Source organism: Tachypleus tridentatus, chromosome 1 (genome assembly GCF_004210375.1).
Source record: "Tachypleus tridentatus isolate NWPU-2018 chromosome 1, ASM421037v1, whole genome shotgun sequence".
Lineage (NCBI taxonomy): Eukaryota > Metazoa > Arthropoda > Merostomata > Xiphosura > Limulidae > Tachypleus > Tachypleus tridentatus.
The window spans coordinates 181,663,491-181,680,398 of NC_134825.1; the positions used below are offsets into that span (position 1 = coordinate 181,663,491).

The 16,908-nt window shown below is 32.8% G+C and overlaps 1 protein-coding gene across 1 annotated transcript in view; it reads right to left on the reverse strand.

Moving 5' to 3' along the window:
- Positions 1-500: 500 nt before the first annotated feature.
- The window catches only part of LOC143231807 (A disintegrin and metalloproteinase with thrombospondin motifs adt-1-like), a 32,969-nt gene continuing 16,561 nt past the window's right edge, over positions 501-16,908 (reverse strand). Inside the window, exons 5-13 of the mRNA XM_076466475.1 lie at positions 15,213-15,403; positions 13,245-13,322; positions 11,472-11,596; positions 7,386-7,423; positions 5,452-5,557; positions 3,025-3,153; positions 2,091-2,256; positions 1,811-1,900; positions 501-974 (exon numbers count right to left, since the gene is read on the reverse strand). Coding sequence (XP_076322590.1) covers positions 801-974; positions 1,811-1,900; positions 2,091-2,256; positions 3,025-3,153; positions 5,452-5,557; positions 7,386-7,423; positions 11,472-11,596; positions 13,245-13,322; positions 15,213-15,403 — 1,097 coding nt within the window. The 3' untranslated portion in view covers positions 501-800. The remainder of the gene's footprint in view (positions 975-1,810; positions 1,901-2,090; positions 2,257-3,024; positions 3,154-5,451; positions 5,558-7,385; positions 7,424-11,471; positions 11,597-13,244; positions 13,323-15,212; positions 15,404-16,908) is intronic.

Genomic DNA, 16,908 nt, shown 5'->3' on the forward strand with positions numbered 1-16,908 from the left:
CATACTATGTACTGAAACATCTGCACTGCTGCTAGGTATGTATTCTCTCTTCATACTATGTACTAAAACATCTGCACTGCTGCTAGGTATGTATTCTCTCTTCATACTATGTACTAAAACATCTGCACTGTTGCTAGGTATGTATTCTCTCTTCATACTATGTACTGAAACATCTGCACTGCTGCTAGATCTGTACTTTGAAGAAATAAATCAATCAGTTAATATCGAATTCTGATCGATATTGAAATTGTCATAAGCCATCAGTGTATATAAATGATCAAATAGCTATTTAGCGTGATTCATGTAGGGAGTTATTGTAATAATACTGTACTTGTTTGTAGATGTCTCACGTTCCAAGCAAACATAATCAAGAGATGTTCCAGTCTTGGATTTTCACAATTTTAATTCAATATAAATACAGTACCTATTTACAAACACACACACACACTCATATATATACAGACAAACAAAGTCAAGTAATGCAATATTTATTTTAAAGTGAATACAATACATTTTATGTATATATACTGGCTCATGTATTTCTATTATATATTACTTTGTGTTGTGTATGTTTAAATAACAATAAGATAACCTTGTATATCTAATATAATAAACAGTTATGTTTTCATACAGTATGTTTTTAATGCATGAAACAATTCTTATTTCTTAAGGTTTGATTATTTCTCTCCATTCTAGACGCGAAATGTGTTAATTAAATCGCTGGGTGAACCTAAAACAAAAGTAAAATACGTTTGTTCGCCTGAGGTCGTTCTTTTTTTATATTGAATGAACAGGATTTTTCAACCAAAGAAATTCCTGAAAAAATTAATAGCAGAATATAACAAGTTAGAGAAGTTTGTTTGTCTCGGGTTATTTCTACCCGTTGGTGGCGGAGGGTTAGTTATGACATTATTGTTGTTGTTGGAGCTTCCTGATTGGACACCATTAGAAACGCACCTGCCTTCTTGACACCACTGAAAAGAGAAATAGGACAACTTTATTTTGTTGTTATACAGCAGACCTTCTATTAGAACGTTTTAGAAATGTCAGGTGACTTCCAAATTGTATTTAAAATCAATAACTGTTGTTGTACACATTAATGTTTAGATTTTCAACATTGGCTCGAAGTTTGACCTTCTACTCTATTTAAAATCTTCTAATACGATCACAGTTTTATAAAAAGTTAGGCCTACTAATCACTCTTCACATAATGGTTCGTATGCTTTTTATACCGTCTTAAAGTAAAAATAAAGTTCACGAGTCTGACTACCTCGTGCACTATATTTCTGTTTTTGTGTGTGAGTTTTCTCATCATGCGTTTTCAAGTTATTTCTAACAAAAATGGGTAAAAATTATGTAAGAAATAGAACGAACAAAGTGGTCAACATTTGAAGCCAAACAATGAACAATGTTTTAAAAGAAGTTCATTTGTTTGTGTTTTCAATATGTCGAGTATCAGTTTTATTTCTGTTACAAATATTTTATATATGTATGTAATATTTGTCTGAATTTTTCCAGACAGTGGCTAATATGATTTAGAACTCAAGCTTTAATATACATTTTAATACCAACAGTTTTCATCATTTGCTAACACTAAATACTGAGAATGTTTTTAGTCTCTGTACCCCTATTGATCTCCACAGCCTATAATCAAACACATTTAACTGTTTAAAACTAATACAGTCCATTAAACAAAGATGTTTAACAATCTAAAACTAACACGATCAAAAAAACTTTTAGCTATCTAAAGGGGCTACCGTTACCACAAGGGCTATTGTCAAAACTACATATATTACTGAGAATAATTCACCTTTCCGTTACCACAAGGGCTACCGTCCAGTGCGGGATGAGCTGCTTGCGCCCAGCTTAACCGTCTACACCACAATTCTTTACACACATTCTGTGTAACATAAACATGATCAGATTTTGGTTAGTTGAAATACATAACAACTTAAATACACAAAAACACACTCTAAATGCATGACAACCTAAACATACAAAAAGATATTTGTAAACACATTAGACACTACGTTCAACACGCTGTGTGTTTAACAGATAATCGAATAAACTTACTATTCTATAAAACTTACGTTAAATGGGGCTTCAGAGGTCTGGAAGGGCGTATGGTCAGACCCAAGGGCTAACTGGCACTGCTGTTTCAGGGAATACTGTTGACCAGGTAGGCCATTAGCTTGGTGGTTAAGGCCTGCAGAAGGTGGGGAGGAATCATCCTTGAGGCAGTTCCCCCAGCCCTGCCTGTCAACAAATAACGATCCACCTCACAAAGGTTTGTTACTTTATTTTTGTCATTTCTACATTACATGTGTGCGAAGTAATGATGAAACATTTTAAAGACAGATAGTTTATTACTTCCAATATCAAAATTAAACACATTACCCTAGGAACGTCTTCATATAAAAATATATTTACCCTATGAACGTCTTCATGTAAGAATATATTTACCCTAGGAACGTCTTCATATAAAAATATATTTACCCTATGAACGTTTTCATGTAAGAATATATTTACCCCAGGAACGTCTTCATGTAAGAATATATTTACCCTAGGAACGTCTTCATGTAAGAATATATTTACCATACGAACGTCTTCATGTAAGAATATATTTACCATACGAACGTCTTCATGTAAGAATATATTTACCCTATGAACGTCTTCATGTAAGAATATATTTACCCTAGGAACGTCTTCATGTAAGAATATATTTACCCTAGGAACGTCTTCATATAAAAATATATTTACCCTATGAACGTTTTCATGTAAGAATATATTTACCCTAGGAACGTCTTTATGTAAGAATATATTTACCCTAGGAACGTCTTCATGTAAGAATATATTTACCCTAGGAACGTCTTCATGTAAGAATATATTTACCCTAGGAACGTCTTCATGTAAGAATATATTTACCCTAGGAACGTCTTCATGTAAGAATATATTTACCCTAGGAACGTCTTCATGTAAGAATATATTTACCCTAGGAACGTCTTCATATAAGAATATATTTACCCTAGGAACGTCTTCATGTAAGAATTACTACATGTCGACCACTTCACCTTCCCAGCTCCGGTTTTTGGTGACATTAGATACTCGTCTCTATTACACGAATTACCGTCGCCATCATGTTGAACACCCAAACTATAGCAGAGCAAACACCAAGAACTTGTAAACTTGTATTTAGTTTCTGTAAGCTGTTAACAAATATTTTTCGCGATTTTCGACAACAGAATTTTGACACTTATGTTATTACGCGCTGCACTTGTCATGGAAAAATAAATATAAGACATTTCTAAATTATCACAGTTATTCCAAAGAATAAATATAAGACATTTCTAAATTCTCACAGTTATTCCAAAGAATAAATATAAGACATTTCTAAATTCTCACAGTTATTCCAAAGAATAAATATAAGACATTTCTAAATTCTCATAGTTATTCCAAAGAATAAATATAAGACATTTCTAAATTATCACAGTTATTCCAAAGAATAAATATAAGACATTTCTAAATTATCACAGTTATTCCAAAGAATAAATATAAGACATTTCTAAATTATCACAGTTATTCCAAAAAATAAATATAAAACATTTCTAAATTATCACAGTTATTCCAATAAATAAATATAAGACATTTCTAAATTATCACAGTTATTCCAAAGAATAAATATAAGACATTTCTAAATTATCATAGTTATTCCAATAAATAAATATAAGACATTTCTAAATTATCATAGTTATTCCAATAAATAAATATAAGACATTTCTGAATTATCATAGTTATTCCAATAAATAAATATAAGACATTTCTAAATTATCACCATTATTTTAAAGAATAAATGTAAGACATTTCTGAATTATCACATTTATTTTAAAGAATAAATATAAGACATTTCTAAGTTATCACAGTTATTCCAAGGAATAAATATAAGAAATTTCTAAATTATCACCATTATTTTAAAGAATAAATATAAGACATTTCTAAATTATCACAGTTATTCCAAAAAATAAATATAAGACATTTCTAAATTATCATAGTTATTCCAATAAATAAATATAAAACATTTCTAAATTATCACCATTATTTTAAAGAATAAATATGACATTTCTCAATTATCACCATTATTTTAAAGAATAAATATAAGACATTTCTCAATTATCACCATTATTTTAAAGAATAAATATAAGACATTTCTAAATTATCACATTATTTTAAAGAATAAATATAAGACATTTCTAAATTATCAGTTATTCCAAAAAATAAATATAAGACATTTCTAAATTATCATAGTTATTCCAATAAATAAATATAAGACATTTCTAAATTATCACCATTATTTTAAAGAATAAATATAAGACATTTCTAAATTATCACCATTATTTTAAAGAATAAATATAAAACGTTTCTAAATTATCACCATTATTTTAAAGAATAAATATAAGACATTTTTAAATTATCACCATTATTTTAAAGAATAAATATAAGACATTTCTAAATTATCACCATTATTTTAAAGAATAAATATAAGACATTTCTAAATTATCACAGTTATTCCAAAAAATAAATATAAGACATTTCTAAATTATCATAGTTATTCCAATAAATAAATATAAAACATTTCTAAATTATCACCATTATTTTAAAGAATAAATATGACATTTCTCAATTATCACCATTATTTTAAAGAATAAATATAAGACATTTCTCAACTATCACCATTATTTTAAAGAATAAATATAAGACATTTCTAAATTATCACATTATTTTAAAGAATAAATATAAGACATTTCTAAATTATCAGTTATTCCAAAAAATAAATATAAGACATTTCTAAATTATCATAGTTATTCCAATAAATAAATATAAGACATTTCTAAATTATCACCATTATTTTAAAGAATAAATATAAGACATTTCTAAATTATCACCATTATTTTAAAGAATAAATATAAAACGTTTCTAAATTATCACCATTATTTTAAAGAATAAATATAAGACATTTTTAAATTATCACCATTATTTTAAAGAATAAATATAAGACATTTCTAAATTATCACCATTATTTTAAAGAATAAATATAAGACGTTTCTAAATTATCACCATTATTTTAAAGAATAAATATAAGACGTTTCTAAATTATCCCCATTATTTTAAAGAATAAATATAAGACGTTTCTAAATTATGATATTTATTCTCAATGCCTGCATTGTTCAGTTTTCTTTTATTTTTTATCTATTTACAAACTTTATTAAGGTTTAATATCTAATTATATACTCATGTCATCGAAATATATAAATCGAGTGAAATATTAGAATAACTTATAAAAACATTATTAGTTTTGGCGGAACTAGAAAGTTTTTGATATTATTAAAATATGGTAAAGATCTTTTATTGTAATCCACATATTTACGCACAGAAAAACTTCCTGTTTCAACCTACCTGTGTCCCATTTCGTGAGCAATCACAAAACCCGCTTCAAATGTTCCACCCTCGCTAATCGAACACGAGTATTCACTGCGACACATGCCGTTCACCCAAGCTAAGCCTATGGTAGCACGTGAAAAAAATAACAACTTAATAGAGACAATGATGACACAGATTTTAAAAACTCGCGAATAAAAAGCAACACAATGAAGGAAGTGACAAAACAGTTTCGAAACTGGCAGTATTCGTCACTCTCAACAGACAAATTCCTGTGTCGAGAGAGAAAACATTTTTTTTCTCAACTTGTATACTGAAGAAATCAAAATAATCAATGGTGATATTTGCCCTTCGAAACACCTGTATCACTAGATAGTATTTTTTTTGTGAACACAGTGACACAGCGGCATGTCTGCGGACTCACACCGCTGCAAACCGTGTTTCAATACACGTTGTGGGCGGAGCACAGATGACCCATTGTGTAGTTTTGTGCTTAATTATAAACAAACAAACTCTTTTTGTGAATAAATACAGAACAAACACTACACAATTATGTTAAGTTTTATTATTCGTATTTGTATTCCAAGTTTTAATATGGCAGCCTGTGTTAAAGAAAATTTAAAAAATAAAAAACAATAAAAACACACTGTAAATAATACAGGAAGTAGAGAAGCAGTAATAATAACGAAATGCAATTATTAATTATGAAATAAGCACCTTATTATAATGATTCAACACACCGACGTGAAGCACCCAAAACTAAGCGACAGACAAACGTGAAGCACCCAAAACAGGGCAACAGATTGACGTGAAATACCCAAAAGAGAGCAGCAGATTGACGTGAAATACCCAAAACAGAGCAGCAGATTGACGTGAAATACCCAAAACAGAGCAGCAGATTGACGAGAAACACCCAAAACAGAGCAGCAGATTGACGAGAAACACCCAAAACAGAGCAGCAGATTGACGTGAAATACCCAAAGCAGAGCAGCAGATTGACGTGAAATACCCAAAACAGAGCAGCAGATTGACGAGAAACACCCAAAACAGAGCAGCAGATTGACGTGAAATACCCAAAACAGAGCAGCAGATTGACGAGAAACACCCAAAACATAACAACAGATTGACGTGAAATACCCAAAACAGAGCAACAGGACAAAAAGAAACACTGAAAATAGAACTGTTGACCTAAATGGTGAATGTGAAATACCTGAGGTCGAGCAGAAAAAACGACACCGAACTTTGAAATAAAAGAGACATAGACCATCAACGTGAGATACTTAGGTAAAACAGTAAACTATTCAAAGTAAAACACTCAAAAAGGAACAACACAGTGAGGACCTTAAGAAACACGTGTTATCAGAAATTTCATAATATCCTGCTGCTGTCATTACACAGTATTATAACCGATGAGGAATTTTCACCACCAACACATGTTACACTCAATCAGTATTACCTGACGATATTTTTATTAATGCCAAGAAGTGACACGCTGCTTGTTAATTTGTGTTTCGTGTGCGCGCAGTGTAGGTCAAATATTACACAACTGTAAACGAAAAACATGTATAAATTAAAACACACTTAATATATCAACACTTAACAAAAGTTGTTCTGTTACCATGTGGACAACAATACAACGCTCTACACTTATCAGTTTAATATCTTTAGCGTACTCATAATCACTTGTATCACACGTTACATGAAAGTAGCATGCGCAATGAAGCATTTATTTCAGAAAAATAACTCTTTTGTTCCCCGCTAGGACAGCGGTGAGTCTTTACCAAAATAAGGGGTTCGATTCCCTTTGTAACTATGACTTAAAGAAAAATACGCACGTTTCTAAGTTCATTTTCCATTCAAATTACCAATAATCAGTAACTGTGTTCAACTTCATTAAAAATACAAATTATTCTACTGAAATGTGTTTATTGAAGTACAATACGGTATCTTACCTATAACCTTTTTATTTCCGTCCTTGAACACGTCTAACCTGAAAGTATGAAAAGAAAGCTGTCTACGTCTAATTCCAATAAAGTATGTTTACTAAGTAACGTGGTTAATAACAAGAGAGGAATTATTGTTAAACCTAACAATCCGTTTATTTACTTAAAACTAAGTTCAGGATAAGAGACTTTACCAATATAAGTTAATGATGAAAGTTATTGTTAAACCTGACAATACGTTTATTTACTTAAAACTAAGTTCAGGATAGGAGACTTTACCAACATAAGTTAATAATGAAAGTTATTGTTAAACCTGACAATACGTTTATTTACTTAAAACTAACTTCAGGATAGGAGACTTTACCAACATAAGTTAATAATGAAAGTTATTGTTAAACCTGACAATACGTTTATTTACTTAAAACTAAGTTCAGGATAGGAGACTTTACCAATATAAGTTAATAATGAAAGTTATTGTTAAACCTGACAATACGTTTATTTACTTAAAACTAAGTTCAGAATAGGAGACTTTACCAATATAAGTTAATAATGAAAGTTATTGTTAAACCTGACAATACGTTTATTTACTTAAAACTAAGTTCAGGATAGGAGACTTTACCAACATAAGTTAATAATGAAAGTTATTGTTAAACCTGACAATACGTTTATTTACTTAAAACTAAGTTCAGGATAGGAGACTTTACCAATATAAGTTAATAATGAAAGTTATTGTTAAACCTGACAATACGTTTATTTACTTAAAACTAAGTTCAGGATAGGAGACTTTCCCAATATAAGTTAATAATGAATGTTATTGTTAAACCTAACAATACGTTTATTTACTTAAAACTAAGTTCAGTAAACTTGCATTTAACATATAATTAACTTCTATTATCATGTGAGACACAACACTTACCTTACATACAGCTAGAATTACAGGAACTCAACACTTACCTTACATACAGCTAGAACTACAGGAACTCAACACTTACCTTACATACAGCTAGAACTACAGGAACACAACACTTACCTTACATACAGCTAGAACTACAGGAACACAACACTTACCTTACATACAGCTAGAACTACAGGAACACAACACTTACCTTACATACAGCTAGAACTACTGGAACTCAACACTTACCTTACATACAGCTAGAACTACAGGAACACAACACTTACCTTACATACAGCTAGAACTACTGGAACTCAACACTTACCTTATATACAGCTAGAACTACAGGAACACAACACTTACCTTACATACAGCTAGAACTACAGGAACACAACACTTACCTTACATACAGCTAGAACTACAGGAACACAACACTTACCTTACATACAGCTAGAACTACAGGAACACAACACTTACCTTACATACAGCTAGAACTACAGGAACACAACACTTACCTTACATACAGCTAGAACTACTGGAACTCAACACTTACCTTACATACAGCTAGAACTACAGGAACACAACACTTACCTTACATACAGCTAGAACTACAGGAACTCAACACTTACCTTACATACAGCTAGAACTACAGGAACACAACACTTACCTTACATACAGCTAGAACTACAGAGACACAACACTTACCTTACATACAGCTAGAACTACAGGAACACAACACTTACCTTACATACAGCTAGAACTACAGGAACACAACACTTACCTTACATACAGCTAGAACTATAGAGACACAACACTTACCTTACATACAGCTAGAACTACAGGAACACAACACTTACCTTACATACAGCTAGAACTACAGGAACACAACACTTACCTTACATACAGCTAGAACTATAGAGACACGAGACTTACCTTACATACAGTTAGAACTATAGAGACACGAGACTTACCTTACATACAGCTAGAACTATAGAGACACGAGACTTACCTTACATACAGCTAGAACTATAGAGACACGAGACTTACCTTACATACAGTTAGAACTATAGAGACACGGGACTTACCTTACATACAGCTAGAACTATAGAGACACGAGACTTACCTTATGCACAGCTAGAACTATAGAGACACGAGACTTACCTTATGCACAGCTAGAACTATAGAGAAACAATTTAAAGCCCTACCAGAAGAAGAAACGATGAATTCCACGATAGAAAATCGTGTTAAAGGAAAACATCATATAATAAATAAGAAGCTATGAACCACGAGTGAGATAAACAGAAATGAAAACATATCCTGTATCAGCCAAATCACATCTTCAACAAGCCTAACTAGATGTGAACAAAGCGTTCATATCTCTCGTTCTAAACAGAGATTACCTCTATCGAGCGGATAAAGCTTCAGCCTATTATCAAGAAGACCCAGGTTGTTAACAAACACAATAGTAGAATATGTGGGGACTTCACTGAGAATGGTTGTGTAAACATAAAACTAGACTGACCAATATTAGTAATAATTAATATATAGTTACATAAAGTATTTGTCAGTGAACTATACGTGTAGGCTTCTAGCAATGATGATACAGACTGTTTATCTATCAAATATAAACGTGTAGGCTTCTAAAAATGACGATACAGACTGTTTAACTGTCAATCATATACGTGTAGGCTTCTAACAATGACGATACAGACTTTTATATGCAAAAACGGCTCGTTTGGGTTGAGAAAATATTTTACAAAGAAGAGCGAACAACGTTTCGACCTTCTTCGGTCATCGTCAGGTTCGACGATACAGACTGTTTATTTATCAATCATATACGTGTAGGCTTCTAACAATGACGATACCGACTGTTCATCTATTAATTACATGCATGCAGGCTACTGGAAACAAAGACTGTTTGTTTAGTTTTCACACAAGCTAAACCGTATCTTATAATCGTTTTAATTTTGATCGATAAACAAAGCTACTAGTCAGCTTCACACGCCGTCAATTGTTAGTTGGTTTTTTTGTTATTGTTGTTTGTTTAACTACATGAAGGTCATTCATAGTGAGAGGCTCATTTTTGCGTCAACAGTTCGCGAATGGTGAACCCTCGATAAGCAAAGTGAAACGTCTTGTAACAGATGAAAATTCTTATAAATGCTAGTGAAAAAGACGTTCAGTTGATTATGGCCAACAGTACGCAACGAAATCATGAAGGAACTTCGTCTACAAATGAGACCAATAGTGCATGATTTGAACATGATAAGGCTTCTAGTCATATCACTCGATAAGACGTGGAATACCTCTAGCATCTGGAAGATAAAAAGGGTATTCGAGCTATTCTACACGAAAACGTACCGATCAAATCACCTATGAATTTCCGTGCACTTGAACTGTTGAAAATATGCGCTGGAGATTCTCCATCTTTGTACACTACACGGATGAAGGAAAGCTGTCAGGGAGGATTGATGAGTTTTAAACATGACAACCTTATCATGGATAGTTTTGCAATAAATACCATACTGAACTGTAAGGTTATTTTCAAAATGCACGTTCGTCAGACAGAACACGAACTGGAAAATCATTTAACATAACAACCTAAGTCCTGTGGAGTTTCAAAGATAATCGTGCTAAACGCACGAGTAGAACGTAATCACGTGACAACATGGGAAACTGAAACACTGTAAAATAAAGTTAAATGGCGCAGTAACCTAACTGGTGATCTTAAATGGTTACATATATACATATATATTTTGGCATTTTAAAAGTTCAGTACTCCACGGTTTACATGGAACAAGTGTTATGGGTAATCATAACAAACATCGAATTACCGTTAATGGTAGTTTGTTAACACAGAATAGGTCTTACTTTAAATGTTTAACTATGAACAATATTCTTCCCGATTTAAAACGGGCCAGCTACTTCTGGAATCTCTCTCTTTTTCTACTGATGAACATTCTGAGACGATTTCATCAACTGTGGAAGTTTCCCATTGGTGAACTTTCTAAACTGAATTGTAATTTTAAGACTATTTCATACAGACTTTCTTTGCGTTGCAAAAAAATCGATTTATTTTAATTCGATGAGTTACTCTCGACCCAATGCTTATGAAAAATATAATAAAGAAACTGCTAAAAAGTGAAACTTTATAGTTTTGTGAACTTGTAAAACTAACATCCATATCCAGAGTAACATACCCGGTCAGCATGATAGCGTAATCCCAGTGTTCCTTTGAAGAGGAGGAAGGATTGATTTGGTCTTGCCATAAACAGAAGTTATCCAGGTATTTGTCAATGTCTCCACCTGCCGTAGACGGTTCATTCTGTCCAGTACAATAATCAACTAACATTTAAATATGAACTAAATATATGAAACAAACTCTTGATAACTGACAAACAAATTCGAACTGTTGCTATTTAAGTTTTAAATTCAGCTAAATAACAAAATAAAGCTTGACGAAACAATTACATTAAAATTAAAATATAGAGTAATTATACTTAATTGTTTATTTATCAGTTAACTATTTAAAGAATTATCTAATATTTCCTGACCACAGGCAAGATCACATTCAGATAGTTCGGTTTGAATTTCGCGCAAAGCTACACGAGGGCTATCTGCGCTAGCCGTCCCTAATTTAGCACACACCACCAACTCTTTTACTAACGAATAGTGGGATTGACCGTCACTTTATAACGACTCAACAGCTGAAAGGGAAAGCATATTTGGTGACTAGAACTCGCGACCCTCGGATTGCGAGTCGAGTGCCTTAACCATCTAGCAATGATAGGCTTCTATGATAGATTGAAATCCCTTGAATAGGGCACATGGAAATTTGAAGTTAATTATAATTAATACATATTAAGTTAATTACTGAATATGAGTTAATTATTCAAAATAAGTTACAATGCGATGAATGTAACTTTTAAGGATGAGATATTAAAATTAAACAATTATAATAATAATAACTTACTTGTACAACATGGCAACTGAAAATGAATTAGTTACACAAAAATCAGTATAGTTATTGTAAAACTATGATGTGTTGTTGGGCGGATGGTGTTTCACAATGAAAACTTTCCCAAACTCTATCACTTCATCGGGAAAAAAGCTGTCTAGGCCTGGAGAGTATATATATCCTAATCTTTTAACTGAAGTTTTAGTTTTTCAAATTAAATATAACACCAAACTGTAACTTTATATACAGCAAAACGATTTTCCAAACATACTTGTAACTTGTAAACTACACGTATAAACTTGTTCCAGATAAAATAATATCATAATTTACCAGTTTTATAAAAATCTCACGTTTACTGTTTTTGAAAGCTGACAATCTTGATTTTCGATTTCACTGAATTATTCACACAGTGAATTTATATATTCCTTCAAAGAACTCATAAGCTGTACAGCAGTGGACAAATCAAGGTTCTTTCCTTGACGTTTACACTTGTTGCATCAAATCTCGAAGAATATTTATACCAAAACACTGTCATATTTAACCTTTTCATTTTATTCAAGTAGTTTCATTTCTTATTGTTTGCCTTGCAACAATATCCTTAGATAAATCTTCAAGGTTGGTATAAATTCTGTTGTAGTTTTCATACAGAATTTTTTGTTGAAACTTATCTGACTGACCATCTTGTTCCACAGAGGTCCTCAAAAAAAAAACTGGCTTCTCGTCATCGCTTCTTAAGCCATTACAAATTTTGTTATGGTAGTCACGAGGTCGGTCAAATTGATATAGTCTGTACAGAATAAGAAAAGAACAAATAACATATAAAATATGAAGATTTATTTTAAAAAGGAGAGAATTAAACTGGCAGCACGGATCATCAGTAGGGGACCCTCACTGTCTGGTGCCCTAGCGCAACTGAACCATGATTAATTGTGACCCTGAGCATAGAACAAAAAGTGCTGTAATTTATATCCCTAAAGAGAGTCTTGTACAGCAGTAAGAATAAAATAATACTTACACCCGAAAGAATTTGTAGCTTCACAATGACGATTTTGAATTTTTGATCTAAAGAGTCATAGTTGTAAATCAAATGTACCTACAAAACAAAAATAACACTCAATAATGTTTAAAACTAAATGCTAACAAATTGTTCATAATATCACTAAATATAAATACAAAATATTATTATAAGAACTGCTGATAATAAACTTTTCAACATAAGTTCTGCATTTAGTGTGGACTTAAATAATTATATAAGAACATTTAACATAAATTTCTATGACTGATAATAAATGTTCATCAGCTCATTATCTGACACAAATTCTAAGTCTTACTAAATACTTCCGTCTATCAATCTTTTTTCGAACATCAACTATTCAATCATTAAGTACTTGCATCTATATATTTAAAAACGGCTGGTATGGATTGAGAACATTTTTATGTAGAGGAGCGAACAACGTTTCGACCTTTGTGAACCTGACAATAACCGAAGAAGGTCGAAACGTTGTTCGCTCCTCTACATAAAAATTTTCTCAATCCATACCAGCCGTTTTTAAACATATATTTTTCTCTACAAGTGGGTTTTCTCGTCATTACGAATTGGATCTATTCTTAACTCTTACTTTCACCAAGTACAGGAAGTTTCTAGAATTTAGGATTTCTTTTATGAACTTTCTCGATCGTTACATCATGCGCTCTCTAGCAAACATATAAATTACAATATTGAAAATATAGATTACAAGAACAATATAATTAAACATCGACAAAATATAATAATGCCATCTACCAACACAAAATAAACATATGCAGATTATCATAACCAATTAATGTCAATAATATACTACATGGCCAAAAGTATGTGGACATCTGACCATCACACCCATATGTGCCTACTGAACATCTCATTTCAAAACCATGGGCATTATTGATATGGAATTGGTCTCCCCTTCGCTGATATAACAGCCTCCAATTTACTGGGAAGGCTTTCCACTAGATTTTGGAACATGGCTGTGAAAATTTGCTCCTATTCAGCCACAAGAGCATCAGTGAGGTCGGGCGAGAAGGCCTAGCACGTAGTCGACGTTCCAATTCATTCCAAATGTGTTCGATAGGGTTGAGGTCAGGGCTCTGTGCAGATAAGCCAAGTTCTTCCACTCCAACCTCGGCAAACCATGTCTTTATGGACCTCGCTTTGTGCACGGGGGCATCGTCATGCTGAAACAAAAAAGGGCCCTCCCCAAACTGTTGCCACAAAGTTGGAAGCATACAATTCTCTACAATGTCATTGTATGCTGTATCATTTCATGAAGCTCCTGACGAACAGTTATTGTGCTGACGTTGCTTCCAGAGGCAGTTTGCAACTCGGTAGTGGGTGTTGTAAGTGTGGACAAACGATTTTTACGTGCTACGTGCTTTAGCACTCGGTGGTCCAGTTCTCTGAGCTTGTGTGGCCTACCGCTTCGTGGCTGAGCTGTTGTTGTTCCTAGACGTTTCCGCTTCACAATAATAGCACTTACAGTTGACCGGGTCATCTCTAGCAGGGCAGAAATTTGATGTACTGACTTGTTGAAAAGGTGGCATCCTATGACAGTGCCACGTTGAAAATCACTGAGCTCTGCAGTACGACCCATTCTACTGCTAGTGTTTGTGTATGGACATTACATGACTGTATGCTTGACTTTATGCACTTGTTAGCAATAAGTGTGTCTTAAATAGTCGATTCCACTAATTAGAAGGGGTGTCCACATACTTTTGGCCATGTAGTATATCTCGTACATAAACAAGTGAAACTGTTGATTTCTCTCACAAGTTAAGCGTTCTGTAAATCATAAACATAGTAATAACTACTTTAAAAAAAAAAAAGTCCAACACTGTAGGTAAACAACATTGGCCCTAATTACTTACCTGGTTGATTAATGGAAGAACAGTTTTGGTGAGCTGATCTTCTACGTTTGAAGGATAAACAACATTAGCCCTAATTACTTACCTGGTTGATTATTGAAAGCACAACTTTGGTAAGCTGGTCTTCTGCGTTTGTGGGATATTTTCTCACATAGCTGTCATAAAGGGCCTTGTCCGCAAATACTCCAAGTTCTATTACTTTTTGTCCAGTACTTTGTCTTCTCCTCCGGTTTTTCTTGTTGCTTAAGACGTCATTCCTTGTTCTCAAGCCACCATCTATACAGAAATAGATAGAATGTTTTAGGATGAAAGTGTCCAATGCATCAGATTCTGTGTTTATCACGTATTATTTCATTAGGTTCTGTACTTATCAGGTATTATTTCATTAGGTTCTGTATTTATCAGGTATTATTTCATTAGGTTCTGTATTTATCAGGTATTATTTCATTACGTTCTGTATTTATCAGGTATTATTTCATCAGGTTCTGTATTTATCAGGTATTATTTCATTAGATTCTGTATTTATCAGGTATTATTTCATTAGGTTCTGTACTTATTAGGTATTATTTCATTAGGTTCTGTATTTATCAGGTATTATTTCATTAGATTCTGTATTTATCAGGTATTATTTCATTAGATTCTGTATTTATCAGGTATTATTTCATTACGTTCTGTACTTATCAGGTATTATTTCATCAGGTTTTGTATTTATCAGGTATTATTTGATTAGGTTCTGTATTTATCAGGTATTATTTCATCAGGTTATGTATTTATCAGGTATTATTTCATCAGGTTCTGTATTTATCAAGTATTATTTGATTAGGTTCTGTATTTATCAGGTATTATTTCATCAGGTTCTGTATTTATCAGGTATTATTTCATCAGGTTCTGTATTTATCAGGTATTATTTCATCAGATTCTGTATTTATCAGGTATTATTTCATCAGGTTTACGTAATATCGTCTGACATGACTCTACAAACGGAATGTTTACATACTATCGTTTGACACGACTCTACAAACGGCATGTTTACGTACTATCCTCTGGCATGACTCTACAAACGGCATGTTTACGTACTATCGTCTGACCTGACTCTACAAATGGCATGTTTACGTACTATCGTTTGACATGACTCTACAAACGGCATGTTTACGTACTATCGTTTGACATGACTCTACAAACGGCATGTTTACGTACTATCGTCTGACCTGACTCTACAAACGGCATGTTTACGTACTATCGTTTGACGTGACTCTACAAACGGCATGTTTACGTCCTATCGTTTGATATGACTCTACAAACGGCATGTTTACGTACTATCGTCTGGCGTGATTCTACAAACGGCATGTTTACGTACTATCGTTTGACATGACTCTACAAACGGCATGTTTACGTACTATGGTCTGACATGACTCTACAAACGGCATGTTTACGTACTATCGTTTGACATGACTCTACAAACGGCATGTTTACGTACTATCGTCTGACATGACTCTACAAACGGCATGTTTACGTACTATCGTTTGACGTGACTCTACAAACGGCATGTTTACGTACTATCGTTTGACGTGACTCTACAAACGGCATGTTTACGTACTATGGTCTGACATGACTCTACAAACGGCATGTTTACGTACTATCGTTTGACGTGACTCTACAAACGGCATGTTTACGTACTATGGTCTGACCTGACTCTACAAACGGCATGTTTACGTACTATCGTTTGACGTGACTCTACAAACGGCATGTTTACGTACTATCGTCTGGCGTGACTCTACAAA